The sequence below is a fragment of the Artibeus jamaicensis genome, unplaced genomic scaffold (genome assembly GCF_021234435.1).
Source record: "Artibeus jamaicensis isolate MK-2021 breed Jamaican fruit bat unplaced genomic scaffold, CSHL_Jam_final contig_1127, whole genome shotgun sequence".
Taxonomy (NCBI): domain Eukaryota; kingdom Metazoa; phylum Chordata; class Mammalia; order Chiroptera; family Phyllostomidae; genus Artibeus; species Artibeus jamaicensis.
Window position 1 is genome coordinate 1,966,475 of NW_026521219.1, and position 21,572 is coordinate 1,988,046.

At 40.1% G+C, this 21,572-nt stretch overlaps 1 protein-coding gene across 3 annotated transcripts in view; it reads left to right on the forward strand.

Annotated features, from left to right (window-relative positions):
* KCNQ5 (potassium voltage-gated channel subfamily Q member 5) overlaps positions 1 to 21,572 on the forward strand; it is a 505,983-nt gene that overhangs the window by 446,194 nt on the left and 38,217 nt on the right. For all 3 annotated transcript variants that reach the window (XM_053664043.1, XM_053664048.1, XM_053664050.1), the window contains one exon: positions 383 to 603. In XM_053664043.1, the coding sequence (XP_053520018.1) occupies positions 383 to 603 (221 nt within the window). The remainder of the gene's footprint in view (positions 1 to 382; positions 604 to 21,572) is intronic.

A 21,572-nucleotide genomic window follows, 5' to 3' on the forward strand; every position in this document is an offset into this window, starting at 1 on the left:
AATAACTTTCTTCTAAATCACAAGTTTTGAGGTTAAAGCTAAAATCTGTTTTGAAAGGGAACACCATACCAGTTCTTGGGTATTTCCAGTGTAATCTGTGTACAAACTACTGTACTTGACTTCAGACCTTTCTATGAAGCATCCAGGAAGGGTGTGTATACCTATAGTGTGAGACTGACTTCAAATGAATGTAAACAGAGAGATTGAGCAAAGTTCAAATCTTTAATATAAGAAAAATATATTTCTATGCTCCAACTTGCTGCAAACATTTTATTTATTGAAATGTATATGACCATATACCATTTCATCAAATTATTTACCCATGTGGGATGGAAGACATTGCTTGAAATGGAATAATCAATTGTACCTCTGTTGTCCACAGTCAGAAGCTAAGTTTTAAGGAGCGGGTGCGCATGGCCAGCCCAAGAGGCCAGAGTATTAAGAGCAGACAAGCCTCAGTAGGTGACAGGAGGTCCCCGAGCACTGACATCACAGCTGAGGGCAGCCCCACCAAAGTGCAGAAGAGCTGGAGCTTCAACGACCGCACCCGCTTCCGGCCCTCACTGCGCCTCAAAAGTTCTCAGCCAAAACCGATGATAGACGGTAAGCCCTGCTTTTCCGTAACCATTTTTAATTTGACAGGTTGTAGTGAGTGAGATTATGAAGTAATTAATTCTCCATGGTGCCACCTGAAGTAGAAGGCAACAACCTCAGGGAAAGAATCGCTTGTTTGTTTTATTGGAAAATTATTCATGGCCTTGAGCAAATGTACGAAACATATGTTTACTCTTGGAAGTAACTTTGGCAGCCAAATCTAAATTTCAAAGGAATCAAACAAAATGTTGTTAATCTTGTATTCATATCTGCAACACATTATTATTCATAAGACCAGGTCTAGGTCAAGACCAGCTTGACTGTCCTTCTGAAGTGCAGGTTCTGTGTGGCCAGCAGAGGCCCAACGCCCAGATCCAGTGCTCTGCGAACGTCTTGAAATACACTAGGAATGACAGCACCTTTGGGGGCAAAAGTAAGGTGTCATTGTCCTTTCCACTGTGCTCTGTTCGCTACTAAATCAGAGACCACTGCTTATTCCCCCTTAGAAAAATTCCTGTTACAAGTTCTTATCTGACGATAAGTGGAATTCAAGTCCTCCCAGGAGGAATTAACCTATTTTATTTATCATACTATGTGGCAGAAGCCTACTTGCCAAGACATTTTATTGAGTGCCACATAATTTTCATGTTTATGAAATAAAACATTTTCTTTTTCATTTAAGATTGGCTTGGCTTTCCTTCTAAGTATGTCCCCTGGGATTTCTCACACTGGGCAAAACACCAAAATCAAATAGTATCTTCCATTTATGCATGAAAACTGTGAAGGCTGTCAGTTCTTCTCTCTCCTTCCCTTCCACAACCTGTATTTTCCCAGGCCCTGAAAGCCTAGGGGATAAAATTAACAACAACCAGGCATCATAATCACAGTAATCCTGGGTTCCCTGTAGTTAAATCCCTGAAATCCCAGTGCATGGGTCCCTTCCAGCCCATCCAGAGATCCTCAGGGACATCTCCACTCTCAAGTGAGTGACACAAGTCCCCCCTTCCCACTTCTTCATTCTCCACAGTCCCATGGACACCATGCTCTCCAAATAGACGGCTAGCAGCTGGCCCGATGTGGCCCTTCGGGCAGGGCTTGCAGCTCCCACCTCAGCTGCAGGTCATGCTGATCCTGCCAGTTCCCCCCCCCCACCTGTCACTTTGCTAAGGTAGGAAGTGGCCCCTCTACCAGCCCTGGACACTTCTGCATCAACCCCTGGCAACACAGATTGTCAGTGTCCTCTCATTTCCACACTCTCCTCCCTAGGAATTTGGCTGAAAGCCTCTGAACAGCTGAGTCAAGAGTTACCAGTTACAGGGCTTTATGTTGCTCTCAAAATAGACTTTCTGAATATAAATGAATCCGTCCTTTCTGGAAGGCAGTTTGGCAACATATATCAAAAGCCTTTACATAAGCCTAAGCTTGGGTACATCCCACCCACCGATTCTACTTCTAGGATATAATCGATACAAAGAAATAATAGCAGACTTTGGTAATAATGTTATAAATTTAAAATTATTGACATATTGGCACGAAGAGATGACCACAAAAAAGTAAATTATTCCAATTTGCTGTATGTGTGTGTGCGTGTGAATTTATGTATTTTATAATAAAACGTCTGGGAAGATTTTCAGTGTATGGAGTTACCTGCACATTATGAAATCATAGTTATGTTTTGTTTCTCCATTTTGTTCACCTGTATTTCCTCCAAACCCCTCCCCTTAACGTTGACTCCTCCCAAGTGGAAGGAGCAGCAGGTCCGAGTGCTGGGGATCCGCCCCCCTGACTGTAGACATAAATTGCCTGATGAGGTTCATCAGCTCCTAGGACAAATAGAGCTGCTGGATTGGGCTCTGTGGCTGCCATAAAGTGCCACAGACTGGATGGCTTAAACAAAAGAAATTTATTTTTTCACATTTCTGCAGGCTAGAAGCCTGAGGTCTTGGTTTGTAGATGGCCACCTTCTCCCTGTGTCTTCACTTTATCTGTGTCCAGGTTTCCCTTTTATAAGGATGCCACTCATTTTGAAGCATGGCCTGTGCAGATGAGCCCATTTTAACCTAATTATCTCTTTAAAGATTCTATCTCCCAATAGAGTGGCATTCTGAGGTACTGGGGACTAGAACTGCAACATGTCAATTTGGGACTGCATAGTCCAGCCCAGAGCAGAGCCCCAGCTCGCCACACCTGCGGCATCTCCAGGCAAGCTGGGCCATGCCTGTGTCTCCACACCCACCTCTGGGTTCACACTGCGAGAAGCATGCGTTACCCACAATGGGTCCAAACACTTCCAGCCTGAGCTTCAAACAGCATCCAACCTTGTGCTGTGAGGTCCTTACAGCTAGCTGGGCACATCTAAAAATAATATTTAAAGAATCTGGATTCTGAATGTGAAAAATGAATTCTACTTGTATGTTTGGCCAGTGGGAAAGCATTTTGCAAGGACTCCTAGAGTCAGTACTATCCATCACAGTATTTTCAGTTACTGCAAAGGTGTCACAGAGGGCAGACAGACAGAAACAGAAGTCCTATTCTCTGCCAGACCACAAATTGGAAAGGTCTCCTGCCATTCATTTTCTACATCATTCCATACAAGCGCAGCTCTGTTTCATTAGAAAGGAACTGCTTTTCTCGGGCTGATGTCCGTCTCAGTTGGTTCTGAGCTCCCCAAGTGGCTGGAGGCCTGATTGCTATTCCGTTGACATAGGGATGTTGGCTGCCCACCTGGAAGAGACCATGATTCCTGACTCCTCATTTATCCAGTAGTCTGGAATCCTTACCACTGATTTAACTCAAGATTAGGTCTTAGGTAAAGAGAAGTTCTCTTTTCATACCAAAAAAAAAACACCTGAAGTAAGTTTAATTGCAGTAAACTTTACTCCTGAATTATACAGTTTTATTTATAGTGCCTCTCCCGGTTTCAAGTATTTCTAAAAACCAACTTACTACTCATAGAAAATAATATATAACACTATAGCCAATTCCCAAATACAGAGTAAAACCAAAGTAGGTTTACAGTTGTTTGTAAGGAAAAAATACAATAGTTAATAAATAATAATACAAGAATAAATCCTGTTTCACATACAACTATAAACCTAACTTGGCCCCACCCGTATTCCAGATCCATTTGTTCATTCCCTTCTAGGGTTCCTTTTCCTACTTCTCTCACTCCTGCGTGTATTGTCGGAATCTCATCACCCACCGACAGCTCGGGGAGAGAGCATGAACAGCAGAAAGAGTCATGGAACTTCGGGCTGGCCTTAAGTTAACAACCAAGTTACATTTGGAAAATAATGGGCCTGTAATATGAAAACAAAAGAAATTTGGGATTAATCTGTAAATTTTAACAACTACTGTGAAATCTCATAGCCTTTACTGCAGGTGTTATTATTTTTATAGTTTAATGATGCTTTAAAAAAATTATAAAATAATTCATGCTGTCTTCCTTTACTGTAACTTTGGGTGAAATGCAAAGTTACAGTATTATACTTACAAAGGGCACAGTTGCCTCCTAATAGCCCCCACTCGTGCCCACCAGGGAAGCGGGCAGTGTTGAAGCCAGAAATTTACAAAGGGCAAGAAGGGGAGAAGTAAACTGGGAGGGACTGGGGTGGTATCGCCGCAGCAAACTTATTTTCATCAATATGATGTGAGTAGTACCTTTAGTTTATAAATCCAATAATAAGAGATAGAAATATTTCATTAATCAGTAAATAGGAGTTAAGCCTCTTCACATAATTTTTTTAATTAGGTAGGATCTGACTTCAGGTTCCACAGGTAAGTGCAGTCATGTGCTTTTTCTTTCTCTGACTGGCTTACTTCACTCAGATAACATCCTCCAGGCTCACCCATGTTGTTGCAAACAGCGAGATGTCTTTCTTTTTTAAGAATATATAATACTCTATTGTATAATATATACAATGTACCATAACTTCATTTCACTGTGTATGTGTATATCAAATCATCATGCTGTATAATTTAAACCTATACAACTTTATTTTTAAATAAAATAGAAATTAGGTAAGATAAATGATATTTTTATCCTAATGTATAAGAGTAATAATGATAAAAGTAACATTCATCGGATCCTTGTCAGTGGCAGGCATTCTCCTAAAGGCTTCACTTTCATTATTTCATTTAATTGTTTCAGTATGTCTATAAAGTAAATACATGATTAGCCCCATTTTATGGCTGAGACACCTGAGACTTGGAAGCTAAGTAACTTGGCCAAAAAAAGTCTGACAGATACAGGTAAGGGAGCTGTGGTATGGACCTGGCAGTCTTATTTCACAGTCCTCCCGGAGGTCACCCTCTCAAATCTGCTCCCACAGGGCATATTGATTTGCTTTTAAGAATCTTTAATATCTTCTTTCTCCCCACTACCTCCCCCCATCTGCTCTCACTCTTCCAGCTTCAATTGGTCAGATCCTCTTCCCATACAAACCATTTGACCTTGTCACTATCCCATCCCGTTTTTCTCCCAACCTCAGCTGCCAGACTTCTGAACTACATCACCTTCAAAGACTGTCAGAGCTAGGAGATTAGGCAAATTGGGGAAATGACCTCTAGATGACAAGTATCTGGGAAGAGACTCAGAATAGCAGCTGCATTGGGCTGTGTCTGTTTACCTACGAGGGAAGCAAATGGTGGTCATCTAAGGCCTATTTCAAGAGGCAAAAGGTTTGTCAAGAGATGGACATCTGTCAACAACAGACTAGCAAATGGAAAGTGGCAAAATGCAAGTAAAAGGGATACCGAGCAGCCAAAACTGACAAGAATGAAACTAAAGTACAGCTAGGGGAAAGTCCGGATTTCCAGCGACCGCTTTGCTACCTAGGACTGCTGTACTTGCTGGACCCTGCTGTGCTTGGGAACACCTTTCAGAAGTACACTCAGTACAAGCATCTTTATAGAGAAGGATAAGGCGGTAGTCTGAGGTAGTTCCACCATGTAGTGCATGAAAAAAATCTGTCCTAACATTGTTTTCACTTCAGGGGAATATATCAGTGCTGCTGGGCAATTCTCAGGGCTCATGCTGGCTGCTGTGGGAGGGACAACATCACCAGATGTTTATGAGAAAGACTAGCCAGACCTGGGTGCAGGACATGTGTGGGGTCCACCTGAGCAGAGGCTAAGTGGGCTGAACATGCAAAATACCTTGCAGTTACCTCATGCAGGCACTGCTAATATCTCTTCTCTCTTCCATGTTCCCTTCTCTGCTCAGCCAGTTAGGATGCATTCGGTTGCAGGGCACAAAAAAAGAAATTCAAATACCTTAAACAATAATGAATTGTGTGAACCCACATATAAATAAATTCAGAGGTAGGACAGCTCCTGGCAAGGGCCATTAGGGTCACTTCTCTATGATTCTCTAGTCTTCTTTGACTCTGCCAGTCTCCACGTCTGCCTCCTCCTCACAGTGGGAGCAAGATGCTATAAGCAGCTTCAAGCATCTTATCCAGACACAATACTTGTAGAGGCAGAAAGGGGGATTGTCTTATGCTGGTATTTCTTCTTAAAGTGAAGAAAACTGTCCTTTTACATCTTCTTTTGCAGAATTGGGGCTCATGCCTAAAAAGATCACTGGTAAGGACAATGGGTGTGGCAGCCACCGGTCAGGACCCAGCACCTGAATCTGGGGCCAGAGTCCCCGGAAGCACAGGGTCATGGTGGGGCCGTACCTAGAAAGATTTCAGGATTCGTGTTTAGAGATTTGACATTGGGAAAAGAGCCTTTAGTGAGGTCTCCAATCAAGCCAAGGAAGTGAGAAGACAGAATGCCCTTAAACATGTTTTCTCCCAGGTATTCTGTCTACCGGTCATTTATGTTCCTCTAAGTGGCTATGCTTCTTAAATATAAAAGCCCAATTTGGAATTTTTTTTTTGGCTTTCTTTTGCCACATAATTTCATGATGCATGAGCACAGAGGAGGCCTAACTCTTTGAATTTCAGAAGAAAAAAGTGGTTGAAGGACAATCTGAGGAAAAATAAATGAATCCGCATTCAGGTTATGTAATCCTTCTTCACATGCCATCAGCCCGTGCACCCCACCAAGGGAAAACGGGTGCACTTGCCTTCCTCGCCTCCTCACCAGCCCCAAGATGCCTCACTCCTCAAGCTGCTTGCCTTGGAGACTCCTTCCCTCTCAGGCTAATGAAAATTAACTCAGCCTCCCTTAAAAATAACAAAAGAGTAGAAATGCACAGCATGAGCTGCTGGAACCCTCAGCTCTTCTTGAAGATAGTAAGTCCATCCCCTTCCTCTTTTTTTCTGGTTTAATTCTATCTAATGCCCCCTGTCCCCATAGCACCGGGAGGGCCACAGCATACACAATCAAGTCCTTAAAAAGTCACAGTGTGAAGGGAAAGAAAGGTGGCAGTCTGGGCCTGGGTCAACGCCTACTCAGCCGCCCAGGTGCAACTTCTTCAACCTCCGTCTTCCGGGGCCACCAGTCCCCTAAAACTCTTGTTCAAGGTTGTCAGAATAAGAATGCAAGAATACTGACAAGAAGGAAGCATTTTAGTGCGGTGATTTTGACAACTGTCCTAAACTAACAGACTCCTTTACCAACAATGGGATGTTTTCTTCCAAGTGGCATAAATCACAAGCTATTAACATTTTATATTTGACTACTTTATGCACACAGGCCTTTCATCTTATACCAGTCCTCTTTTACACAGACTTTTCAGTGGCATCTGCTTTCCTCATGTTCTGCTCAGTCTCCCACTTGACATATTTGTTTTGGCGTTAGAGCTCAACATTTTTCTTGATTTTTCATATAGATGGCCCAGCTTCACCTGACTTCAGTCATAATTTCCCACAATATATCATACTTCCTGACACTTTTGGAAATTGCCTGGTAATGACTCCACATTGTACTAGCAGAAATAATTGTTTTTTTAACCCATTCACCACTTTTTTAAGTTAAATTTATTAGGGTGGCACTGGTTAATAAAATTGTGTAGGTTTCAAGTGTACAATACTATGATATATCATCTCTATATTACATTGTATGTTTACCACCCAAACTCAAATCTCCTTCCATCACTCTATGTTTTGCCTCCTTTACCCTTTATTCCCTCCCCCACCCCCATTTCCCTCTGGTGACCACCACACTGTTGTCTGTGTCTGTGAGTTTCTGTTTGTTGCTTTCAGTTTTATATCCCACATGAGTGACAGCACATGCTCCTTCACTTCTCCACCTGACTTATTTCATTTAGCATGATATGCTCAAGAGCGGTCCCTGGTGCCACAAATGGCAGTATTTCATCTTTTCTTATGGCTGAGTAGTGTTCTACCGTGTGTATGTACCACACCTTTATCCAATCGTCCATTGAAACAATGCTTCAGTTTTCCAGTGTCTTGGCCACCATGAATAATGCTGCAATGAACATAGGGGGACATACTCGTTTATCTTCACAAATGTCTTCACATATTTCAGGCAGGTGCCCAGAAGAGCGGTTGCTGGGTCACAGGGCAACCCCATGACAGAAATAATCCTTATTAAAGCAGTATTCTACTGGGGCTTCAGTTTCACCTGTCTGTAAACCCACTCCTGTGAGCTCTACCTGAGGGTAACAAAACCGGAGGGGTCTCTTTCATGAGGGAACAAAAGGATTTCTCGAGAATGACCAAACTTTGAACTCTGGAAATTAACACTCCACGGTTTCCTCTATACACTTAGTTGTTAGCATAATTCTCTGCAAATCCTACAGAGCGTGTTCAGTAGGATTCCGAAACACACTTTCTACTCTTCACTAGGGAATTGGTGAAAACCACCACCTGGAGGAATTTTCTGGTGTAAAGGTTAATTTCTCTTTTAGTTGTCCAGGTTCCTCATTCAGTCAGTCAGTCCGTCAGTCAGTCCTTCATGCAAAGCCAAGTCTTAATCCTCTCCTGTGTGTGTAGCACTCTTCCTGTCTCCCTAAGATCTGCTCTGTGTTCTGAGGAGAGAAGAGACCTGTCAATCTCTGGCCAGAGATTCTAAGTGACCAAGTATTTATTATATTTTGTCAAGGGTTGCTTTTGCTTTTTCCAGTGCTTTTTAAAAAATACCTGTTTTTAGTTTTTAAAAACTGGAGGAATGCATTTCTACTTTGATTGGACTAGAGTTTTCCCTGGCTTTCTATTCTGATCCAAGTACTCTGTATTTCTGCCTAGATTATTCTAGGTTCTGCCCCAATATTTGTTGTCACCTTACAGTGACAGGGAAAAAAATATGCTTTGTCTCTATTGGTGGGGAAAAAAAACCCTTTCTACTCAAGATCTGAGCTATAAATGGATTCCATCTCCTCCCTTCAAGCAGACTCGGCTGCCAAATGAACTGAGTACGACCTTAAGCCGTACCTTTCTGGTTTCCACAGATCCAGGCAGGATTCATTAAAAACTCAGGGTTGTAAACTGGCACTCTGAATTTTGTTTTGCTTTCATAGAAGGTGCGCATGTGCATGTGTGTACATTCATGCTTTAAAATGAATTAGAATGCTGCGTTAGTTATCTATTGTTACATAAAAATTGGCCCCTAACTTGGTAGCTTAAAGCAACAGACAATTATCATCTCTCAGTGCCTGTGGCCAGGAATCCAGCAGCAGCTTGGCTGGTGGTTTGTACTCAGTCTCTCATGGGGTTGCCATTAAGCTCTCTCTGGGCACGAAGTCATCTCCAGTCACTGTTTCCAAGCACACTAGAACATTTGCTGGCAGGCCTCACTTCTTCTACACCAGCCACTCTATAGGTAGCCTGCAAGTCCTCATGACACGCAGCTGACAGAGAGAGTACACGCTTGAGAGAGAGAGCACCCAAGACAGAAGCTGCAGTCTTTGATAGCCTAACCTCTGAATGCGTGCCATAAGGAGGGGACGTGCCAGCACTGTCTTCTTATACTAGTGGGCACACGGACCAACCTGGGACACTGTAGAAGGGGACTGTAAACAGGGATGGATACCAAGAGTGGGATATCATTGGGGCCACCTTAGTGGCTGGCTGCTGCAAATGCTTTCGAATTGGGTATGTCTTTCAAGTGGCAGATTTCCACCATTCCCTGTTGTCCTTGCCAGAACCCCCACCACCAACTCCCCGTCCCTTTCAAACCCTTCCTTTCCCTGCCTGCCGCTAATGCCTTGGGGTTTGTGACCGCTAGCCTAACCATTTTATGTCCAGTGTCCTATGTATTATATATAGCTCACACCCTCAACCTTGACCACACTAGAACTAAACTATTATATTCCATTCTTAGTGCAGCCTTTCAAAAGTGATATTTTTTACATATTGAGTATTTGAATAATGTGACTAAATGAAAGAAAATGAGAGAGCAGGAAACCAGCTGGTCAGTAGCAAAACCAAATTCTTCTGGCCTCTACCCTGGGGCTCTATTTTTTACCATGGGCAGCCCATCTTCAGCTGCTTCAAGTTGTTGAAAAGATGTTCTTGGTCACTTCAAAGGGCAGAGCCAGAGCCAACAGTGCTACATCCATTTTTTAGCTCGATAACACAGCACTCTTGCAATTAGAGACCCCACGCCGGTAGAATAGAGTCCACCATTGGAAGCCTTCAAACCAAACTTCAATGGTCAACATTCAGGAACTTATGGGCCCTTAAAGAGATCAAGCCAGACAACCCCTATGAAATTTCCTTCCATACCTGACTTTCTGGAACTACTCCTCTGGCTCTTCCTTAACTGTTTCCTCCCTGGAAATTCCAAACTGAAATGTGGACGAGGACAAGAAGGGTTGTCTGGGGAATGCCGGGAACACGATTCCTATCCTAAGCCTGGCCTCGTCTCTGATTATCATAAAGTGCTTCCCATTTTGCTCACCACCTCTCGGAGTCCTCCTCTTTCCCTCCCCTTTCCACTGTCAGCTGCAGCCCTCCATTCCCTGCGAAGCAAGTCATGCATCCCACCTACCGTTATGAGGTGTACGCGTCGGCTCCAGAATGGAGCATTCACAGAATTTGGGTAAGTGTTCCACCGGCAGGTTTCCAGTCAGGTCAACAAGCATTTGAGGGCTACTCTCGGGGCCGGCATTTTCCTGGGCACGAAAGGGGGCAAAGTGACTCGACATGATGACACCCACCTCAAAGAACTTGCCATGTGTAAGTTTTACCACCCAGTCCCACCCGAGTTACAGTCTTGACTGAAATCAGGTGGGAACAAAAGGCATCTTCCTTCCTCTTCAGACTTCACACTTTTCAGAAATAACCTGTGGGTGACCTCTGAAATGGGCACAAAATAAGCACAAAGTTACCCATTACACAAATCACAGAATTGAGGCCATATTTAAGAGAAGTGCTTTGTAGCTGCATGGTGGTTTTTCATTTGTATATCTCAAATTATTTTCTTCAAAGGCACACTTAGTTGTCTGCTTCACAAAGAGAAACCAATATGACACAATTTTAAAATTATATTTAATCGCTTTCATGGTGTGCTCTACTTCGTAAAGAAGGGGAAAAAAAGTTAAGGAAAGGCCGGGATCCTTTTTCTGCAACGGATGGCTGACACAGGGAAAAGACACACTACTCGGGCATTGCTTTCTCCTATCTGCAGTATGAAACTCACTTACATTGTCCCAAATTCCTTTTATTTTATTTTCAATGTTTAACTTTTTCCAGCATTTCCTCTCTTGCCATCTTTTTCTTCTGTTGCCATGTACAATGCATAACAAGAGTTCGTGGATTCCAAAAATACAGGAAACCTCAGAAGAATATTAACTGAGGAAAATTAACTTCTGTACCTCTAGTTACAAAGATTTATTTGCACATGAAATCTTTAACTCCCGGTAGTGGGGAAATTTGCATTTTCACTAATCCAATGCAGTAGCAACTGCTGTACCACATCATTCCGTTGGAGTCAGTGACTGATCTTTCCCAAAATTGATGTGAACCTATGTTCCCAGGATTTTATTTCGGTTGAAAAATGTCATGGCCTCATGTCTTCTTATATTTGTATCAGTTATCTGTTGTGGCAAAATTATCTCCTCCTCCCGTATTCAGTAGCTTAAAACAGCAACTCTTTATTTAGCCTGCAGTTCTGTTGGGCAGTACCGCTGGTCTTGGCTGGATTCACTCTCACATCTGGGATCAGCTGCTGGGTTGCCTGGGGGCTTGACTGGCCTAGGGAGGCCTCAGCTGGGCTGACCCTTCTCTGCCCTACGTGGTCTTTCAGTCCAGCAGGTGGGGCTGACTCAGGTGGTAGTGGTGGGTTCCTAAGAGGAATAAGACTGAACCTGCAAGACCTAGTGAGGCTTAGGCTTAAACTGTTACAGAGTAATGTCCACTGTATCCTGCTGGGCAAAGCAAATCACAAGGACAGTCCACATGGAAGGACTAGGGAAACAGGCTCTACTTCCTAAGGTGAGGAGCTCCAAGAATTATAGCCAGTATTACAATCTACCACCCCAGTTGTTTATAGCTTATTTGCTTTTAGTCTTTGCAATATCCTATTGGCTCTGTGAACCAATGTGTTAGTGTCTGATTCATATTTTATTCCTCCTTTTATTTTTCTTCACTTCTAGAGTCTAAGGAGGATAAGGAATAAAATAGCATTGTTAGCACCTAACATATGTTGGGTACTGACTATGCATTTTCTATTGGTTCATTCAATACCCATATAGCCATTTTGCAAATAAGAAAATCAAGACTCAAAAATGTAAGTAATTTTTTCATGGAGGTCAGTCCAAATGCTGGAGTTGGGGTTTGAAATTGCACTTAGGTGTAATTCCAAAGCTCTTTGTGATCTACCATCCTCCTCAGGACGTTCTCTCTCATGTATGTCACATCACTAATATATGAAGTTTGGCGTAAATCAGCTGTAAGTTTAGTGTTGCTCGAATGAGTTACCTTCTTTTTTCAATTAGTGTGACAAATCTGTTCAAGGCATGCCTCTTTGTCATTATATGTACACAACAAATATTCTCTCCCTTTCCCTTCAAGTGTCAATTAAGGTAATGCACCAGCAATTCTCATTATTTTTTTGAAAGCAACAAAACATTGCCATCTCTGGCCAGCTTAGTCCAAATGGTTTACACATTGGAATTTCCTGGCAGTATTACTGCTAGGGTAATAAGAATTGAAAGTTGAGAGAAAAAGAATCAGATTTATTTCAAATTCCCCAAAAGACTTGACTGATGAATGAAGCCAATTTGTGAGTCTATTGTTTGTCAGACATTGAAAACCATGACTGCTTTGAGGTGAGATGTCTCTGAATATTATTCGAAGAAGTCAGATCTCGCCCTTTTGAAAATTAATAAGTTCTTTTTAAGTCACTTTGTTGTTGATTCAAAATGTTTCTCACTGAAGTGAATGAAGCACTGTCTGTCTTGGTCTAGAATGGCAAGAGCACCCCACCAATACCTCCTCACTTGACCCAGTTGGGTCATTCTGCTGTACGAGGAGGGTGTCTGGGACGTGGCCATCTGGCGTGGACCAGTGGCCGCCCCTGTTCTATACACATGGTTGGCCTTTGCTTTGCTATAATCATGTGGTTTTCCTAGGATTACCTGAGCATTCGTTCTAACAAAGGCAGTCCTGCTAGTCTACCATTTACCTTGCACTAATTACAAACCATAGATAATTTACTAGTGGAACTACAAATGCCTACAAAAGTTAGTTTGTGTTTTCGCAAAGTTGAAAGTTTTATGTCTTTTTTTTCCTAATGGAAAGACTCAGTGCCTTGAGTATAGTGAGTTCTCAAGGAATTGTTATGAAAATTGAATTAATTCAACACAGTGGTGAGAAAACCAGTCTTGAAATAAAATGAAACTTGTTTCAAATTCTCATCCCCTCACTAGGTTGGGTGAGATGAGGCAAGTAACTTAACCTCATTGTACTCTTTCTCTCTATCTTTCTTTAAAGTAGCAGGAATAATACCTATCTAGTAAGGCTGTGTGTAAAATAATGAGGTGTAGTGTATATAAAATGACTGTACAATGTCCAGCATAATATCTAGTATTGAGAACAGATACATGTCTTGCTATGATTTATTAATTCATTAATGCTAATTTTCATGAGTTAAAGTGCTAGGCCTGATTAATTTGCATGTTTTCATCTTCCTTTCTAGTACAACATGGTAGCTCCTACCTATGCCAAACAGAAGTTTGAGTTATGTTCATACAAACTATATCCCTTGATCCCTTAAACTGAGTTTTAGGAATCCTCTTGTTGAATAATTTATATAATCACAAAAAGAACAACATTACCTTTACTATACCTCATGCTATTATTATTTATCAGGGATCATTCCCTTTATTAAAGATGGCATAAATAGTTCATTTGTTCTGGAAGAGAGGTATTGGTTTACTCGACAGCCCAATGTGTGGCATGCAATAGTTGCTTAGAAAATATTTATTGTGAGTGGATGAATGATGAATAGCTAATGAAGAAATAAATGACTTATTGTTTAGCTATTACATGTCAATTCATTACACTTTATTCATAAAATTGCTCTGGGATTGTGAAAAGTCTGCACACAAATAAGATGTACCACTGCAACACAGAGTGTGATGTTACCAAAAGTGTTTGTTGCTGAATCACGGAATGCTGAGGTATTTCATAAAGTGGCTATGCAGATGATTTATTAAGAAGGTAATGAAACCCTTGCATTGTTTTATAGTTGCAAGAATTTTAAAAGAAAACATACTTCAGTGTTCCCATTTGAATAAAGATAGTCAATATAGTAACATATGAAATTGAAAGGAAGAAAGAAAAAAGGTCTTATATTTTTTCATTTTACCTTATGGGCAGTTATTAAGCCATTATTATGGTGTGATCAGCAATTTTAGCACCATAGGTGATATTAATTATTTCTGAAAACTCTCTAGTGCTTCATATCATCACTCAAAACAGAAAAACTCCTTCTACTCATTAGGAACTATTCCATGAAATTTTTCCAGCATTTCTGCTAGCCATGGAGTAAGGTTATTTGATAATCATTAATAAAGAGTCTTAGTGGGGAGGGCAGTGAGTGGAGGTGGAAGAGGGCATAGGAGCATAAATGGCAATGAAAAATACAATTAAAAATTAATTAATTCTAAAAAGAATCTTAGAAAAATCCATCTTATAATCAATGTAATTTAAGATGTTGACAATACATGAATTATCTACTCAAACAGTATAAGTTGGATCTTTGATCTTAAAAAGAAAGTGCAGAAGTGTCTTATTAGTAAGTTCCCTCATTAGCGTTCATTAGTATTTCTAATTAGCAAGCCTGAGAACAAACACAATAAAAATCAACTTTGCCAAATCAACAGAGTGCTGGTTAATGTATTCGGTGAACAAGGTTAGACCGCTATTTTGATTGTAACCAAGTTTTCTGTGGTTGGCAGGCCTGCTAGTCACTTAGTACACATCTTGGTGATCAGATCAACTGCTGTGGTATTGCAGTGCTTGTGTTCAGGTGACCGTTATTTTATTTGATAATGACCCCAAAGCTCAAGAGGAATAGTAATGCCAAAGACAAGCCAAGAAATGTATATATGGATAGGATAAAACATAGTGCCTGCAGGTGTTGGTGCTATCCAAGGCCTCAGGCATCCACTGGGGGTCTTGGAATGTATCCCCTCAGATGAGAGAGAGTACTGTTCTTTCAGACTCCGAGTTAAATGGGTTGCAACCTGTGTGCATTTCTATGTACCATCTGGTAGGGAAGCATGTGTAGGGGGGCAGTAAGAAAACTCAAGACAAAAAAAAAAGAGATTTCATCCTTCATATAAAAGAGCAGTGGGTGATTTAAAAAAAAAAAAAAAAACACCTGAGGTAGAATTGATGATGAGATAGGAAAGGTTGAAGAGAAGTAAAAATGAGGAAAGTGGACCAGGCACAAAAGATGTGTCTACAGTGCTTTTCAATCTATGGTAGAATGCCATAAAATTAAATTAATGAGTTATGATTAGCATTTTTAGTGAAATGAAGTAAGGTGACGTAGAAAGTTGTGAGCTGAGATGGGAAGGTATGGAGTTAGATGGGATGGTATAAGACGGAATAGGGAGTGGAATGCGTCACAGATTGTAAGATCCAGTATTATTTCAAGAGGCTTTTAGGTTTTTTCCAAAGAATGTTTATTGTGCCAAAGTAGTATATATGCCTTGTTTTTAAAGTCAAATAATGAAAAATAACACAAAGTGAATCGTAGGCTTAACTGTAAAACATAAAGCTATAAACCTTTTTTTAAAAACATAAGAGAAGATCGTTAGGATATAGAACTAAGAGAAGAGTTCTTAGACTTGGTACGCAAATTATGATCCATAAAAGGTAAGTTGATAAAGTGGACTTCAACAAAATTTCAATGCTTTCAGTCTGTAAAATAGTATTAAGAGGATGAAAAACAAGCTTCAGAATGAGAGAAATACTTGTAAACCACATATACCAGAAAAGTCTAGTATCTAAGATATATAAAGAACTCTCAAAACTCAACAGCAAAAAAAAAAAAAAGATGAGTGAGAAAATGAATTAGAAAATGGGCAAAAGACTGAACAGACATTTCACCAAAGAGGACATAGAGATAAAAAATGAGCTCATGAAAAGATGTTTAATATTATTAGTCATTAGGAAAATGACAATTAAAACCATAGGTGATATCACTACAGACCTATCAGAAAGACTGAAATAAAACAGAGTAACAGCACAAAATGCTGGGAGAATTCAGAGAGCCTGGACCACTCCTATATTGCTGGTGGGAAGGCAGAACAGGACAGTCACTCGGGAACAGAGTGCAGTTGTTTCTTATACAACCAAACATGCAGTTACTATATTACCCAGCCATTGTATTCTTGGGCATTTATCCCACAGAAATAAAATTCTGTGCTCATATAAAACCTGTGCATGAATGTTTATAGTAGCTTTATTCATTATAACCAAAAACTGGAAAAAACCCAGATGGCCTTCAACAGGCTGTGGAATACTCTTCAGAAATAAAGGTGAACAAACTATTGATATGCATAGCAACTTGGATGAATCTTGAAAAAATTACACTGAGGTTTTTTTTTAAGTCAATTCCAAAGGTCACATACTATGTGATTCTATTTATATAACATTCTTGAAATGACAAAGCTATAGAAATGGAAATCAGATTAGTGGTTGCCAAGAGTCACGGCTGTAAGATGGGAGGGAGGGAGTGTGGCTCTCAAAGGGCGAGATGAGGACTCCTCGTGGTGATGGAAATGTTCCGTGTTTTGACTGTATCGATGTTCCTATTCGGGCTGTGACCGTGTACTATGGCTTTGCAAGATAACATAATTGGGGAAAGCTGAGCAAAGGACACACGGGAACTGTATTATTTCTTACAACTGCATGGGAATCCACAATTACAAATTCAAGCTGATGGTTATAATTGACAAAGATGAAACTTTAATTTAAAATAACAAAATAGATCAAAGTCAAATAATATAAGCCCTTTATAACAGAATATGAGGGTTCCCTGCCTCAACCCTCCCATTCTACCACCGGACCTCTTTCCAGAAACCACAATTTCTATTTTTTATCTGTTTCTTCTGATCATTACAATTTCCAATATTTTTTCAATAGTATGTGTGTATAGTTAACTTCTGATTAACCATTTTGAATGTGTTTAATTCCAATCCTACTAAGTGAAGATTTAGCTTTTATTTTTACTTTTTCCCTTCTGCAGACCCTCGGACCCCTCTAATCTAGGTTTTGCACTTGCTAAGTCAAAATTCAGTGTCTGCATTACTGTACTATGGTTGTTTCTTTTTTCTTTTGCTTTTCCTGTGATAAGTAAATGCCCTGCTTGTTACCATTGTTGTCACTTTCATAATTCTTCCCACATTTTTCAAAATTATCTCACTAAAATTTCTCACCAAGTCAATCGTATCAGGTGACCGATCAGTTTATTGCAATTATTCTTGGAGAATTCAGGCTGAAAACCTCCATCCTCCTTTTGGCTAAGCTGACTGCCCTCTAAGCCTGCTGCATAGCCATTATGTTTTTAATTTCTTTCTATTTTCTTCTAGATTGAATTTCCAGTTCACAGGATCTCATGTTCCTGTCTTTCTTGATTTTTTCTTTCTCTCTTTTTAAAGATTTTGTTTATTTATTTTTAGAGAGATGGGAAGGGAGGAAGAGAGGAAGAGAAACATCAACATGTGGTTGCCTCTCGTGCACCTCTTACTGGGGACGTGGCCTATAACCCAGGCATATGCCCTGTCTCAGAATTGCACCGATGACCCTTTAGTTCAATGACCCAAGTGCACCAATGACCCAGCATTCAACCCACTGATCCACACCAGCCAGGGCAACCTTGATTTATTCTTATTTCAGAAAATAAAACACCTATATTTTTAGACCAAAAAAATGGTATGATGACAGAGGTGTGGCTCTGACCGCTGTCGATGCGCCCACTCCCTGGTTCACACCGGTCCGACCTGGAACAGGAACCCCTCCCCGGTGCCCTGTGATCACACAGGCTTTTCCTTCACCTCGTCCTGTTCCTGTTGTGTCTCCCGGGCCTGGGTCTTCCTCTCTCTTGGTTTACTTTCCCATTTCGATGAGGTACCCCATCCAGTACATTGACAAAGAGTTCAAGGAAAGCAAATTTTTTGAGACCTTACATGTCTGAAAATGGCCTTTTTTCATCCTCATGCTACTTGATTGTTTGGCTTCATATAGAATTTAGGCTAGAAATAATGTCCCTTCAAAGTTTTGAAAGCATTACACCCTGTGGGCTTGTTTTCAGTATTGCTGTTAAGTGCACAGCCACTCAAATTTTTGTATGTGAGTAGCAGGTGTGTTTGTTTGTTTGTTATCTTTAGAAGCCTGTAGAATTCACTTTTTGTCTCATGTTCTGAATTTTCATGGTGATGTTTCTTGGTATGGGTGTATTTTAATATATCCACTATAGTGGATACTCAAGGGATCATTTCGAACTGGTAATTTATGACATTTTGTTCTGGAATACTTTATTGCTTTTTTTAAATGATATCCTCCCTTCCTTTTCTCTGTTGTTTCTTATGGAAATCCATTATTTGGCGATTGGACTTGTGGACTGGTCCTTTCATTCTTATCTTTTCTCTCCTATTTTCCACCTTTTTATAAACTTTTAGCTCTATTTCCTAGGAGTTTTGAGCAACTTTATCAACTAAATAATGGATCTCTAACAGAGATTTTTATTTCTGCTACCATTTCTAAGGTTTTTTATTGTTGCTGTTTACTAAGTGTCCCTCTAGTTTAGCTTCCTCTGTTTGTTTCATAGATAAAGCATCTTGCCTTATCTCTGTGAAGATATTAATGACAGGAACTTGACATTTTCCTTTCCTTCATTTCTGTTTCTTTCTAGTTTATTTTGATCTCTGTCTTTGTATACAAAGTTTTCCCTGGAGATTTGGTAAACCTTGGATGTCTCCTCATAATGAAGTGTGGAAAATGAGAAGGGTGACTGGCATTTCTAAGCATGTGGCTGGAGGCAATCCACTTTGATCTTCACCATAGGCTGATCTGGGTCAACCATTTCTTGGAAAATTTGTGGTGTCAGTATATTTATCTCTTTTTTCTTGGCCAACTCAGATTCCACAGAAAGTTCTTACCCAAACTCCTAGCTGGAGAGTAAAGGTCCTGCTGCCACTGTTATTAGTGACAGGATGCCAGCAGACTCCTGATGTTCATGCTGTATATGGTCACTTGATATCCTAACTTTTGGCCTGATGCCCATCCTGTGCCTGATGACCCTTATTTCAAGATGTCCAGTCAGTCCCATACTGGCAAAGGGAGACAAAGATGCCCAAGGCTGTGCGGCAGATGGCACATGACCTTCCTGTCTTGTTATTTCCAGAGGTCCCTAGTGCTGCCAATTCCTGAGGCTTTTGAGTTTTCTGAAGTGTAAATTTTGTTGTTTCTCAGCTTTTCCCAGTGTTGGCATAGGATTTTCTCTCTGGAGTCAGCTAGTCAGTTAGGTAACTTGTCCATCTGCTTTCCTACTTCCAAAATTATGCTGTCGCTGCCTCCTCTCCTATTCTATCCTTTTATGAGTTTATATCTTTCTAAAAAGTTTCTCATCAGTATGTTTTTAGTGGGTTTTTCTGAAGGATCAAAAATAGATGTCTGTGTTCAATCTACCGTCTTAACCCAGAAGGGAATTTTTTCCATGTCTGTGTGTGTGCTGGGTCACAATGTTAACTGCATTTCTCATTGTGGATGGAAATCCAAAAATTTGAAAAGCGCTGCTCGGGCATGCCACGAACAAAGTAGTCAAATCCATACAAGACTAACTGAAGGAGGTATAAGTGAACTAGATAGTAATGAAAAAATACAATAAAGATTGAATTTTTTTTAAAGACTAGTTGTATCTTCTCCTTCCTATGAAAGCCTTTTATGTAACTGAGGGAATTTTAAAGGTATGTGGGGCCTTTTTTTTTTTTTTCAGAATGTGGTATTCCAGAGGAAACTCTAGATCTAACTCTTTTTAGGAAAAAAAAGTAAGCTTCACTCCCTCTGATACTGTATTTGAATGGGCCTCTGTATTTTTATTATGGGTACTAAGGATTATTTATTCTGGTTCTCAAATTTTCTGTTCCATGGTAGGAAAATCATAACACCAAAAAGTAAAATAAACAGCAATCACAGTGAAGTTATGCAATCTCTATGAATCTGTAGTCTTCAATCATGCTAACATTTGCTATATAAATTATACCTACTTTGGTAAAAATGTACAGGAAATGCAGTTTCCTGTTCAAAATGTTAAAATTATCTCTTCAATTAGAATATTGGTTTAAAAAATCCAGAGGCTATCTTACTGTGAAACCAATATATGTTGTAAATATATACACTTGGACTTTTTCTCAATAAAAACAATTTTTTCAGATACTCTAGCATCTTAATGCTATAGCCTAGAAAAATTTAATGGGGAATATGTTCACAGGTGCATCAGAAATGTTTTACAATGTTATCTTTTACTTCTATGGGAATTCAATGAGATTATTTTCTAGTTCTTTAATATGAACTCATTTCTGAGCTGTTACTCTAAATCTCCTAAGATTTAGAATTCAGTAAACAATGGCCACATGACTGAAATTTCACAATGTGACCCTACAATACTAGGATAAAGGTGACATGTGGAAAAACACATGGGTGTGAATATTCAACAGGGACGTGTGGAGTTATACTACATATCATTGTAATATATTTACATTTCTATTGTTACACTGCTTCTGAAGAGAAAAATACATCTAAGTTGCCCTTTCTGGTCTACCAATATGGATAATATAGATAATTGTAAATGTATAGACCCAAGAATTTGAAGTGGCTGCATTTCGACCTAAAAATAAAGTCCGAGAGTATGATTTTATTCAACAAATATTTTCTGCATTCTACTATAGGAGTTGTTCATATTCTTACTTGAAATCCATTTTGCCTCTTAAATATTTTCATGGGGCATTGGTGATGGGGTCAGGATTCTATTTTTAAATCCTATAAAAACTAAACACTACGAAGAAGGATGTTTTTCACAGCAGGATCGTGAAGTATACCTAGCCATGAAAAAAAAATCAGCCAAAAAAAGAAAAAGCCATAAGAGATCACTATAAGAACAAAATTCAGGTTAGCTACTAAGTTATACTTGGTGTGACTTTGATCAGTCTCCTCAGTAAATATCAGCAGACGGTTCTAGACGCTTGAAATACATCAGAGAACAAGATCCTGGTCTTTGTAGAGCTAACATTCTAATAGAGAAGATAAATAATGAACACAAACAAGTCAATTCTTTAGTATATTAGAAGGTTTCAAGTGCAATGAAAAAATAAGAAAAAGGAGAGCAGGGTATGGAGATTCAGATTGGTTGGAGGTAGTGGGGGTGGAGCGTAGTAACCTTAAATTGGGTGGTCCAGGTGCTTCTCCTGGAAATGATATGAAGAACAGAGACCTAAAGCAACTAATGAGCCTGGAGGGGTCTGGAGGCGAGCATTCCCCAGAGGGAGCCCTCCCCAGAGAGAAGCCTGGCTCCTTCAGGGAGCACCTAGGAGGCCTGGGAACAGAGAAAGG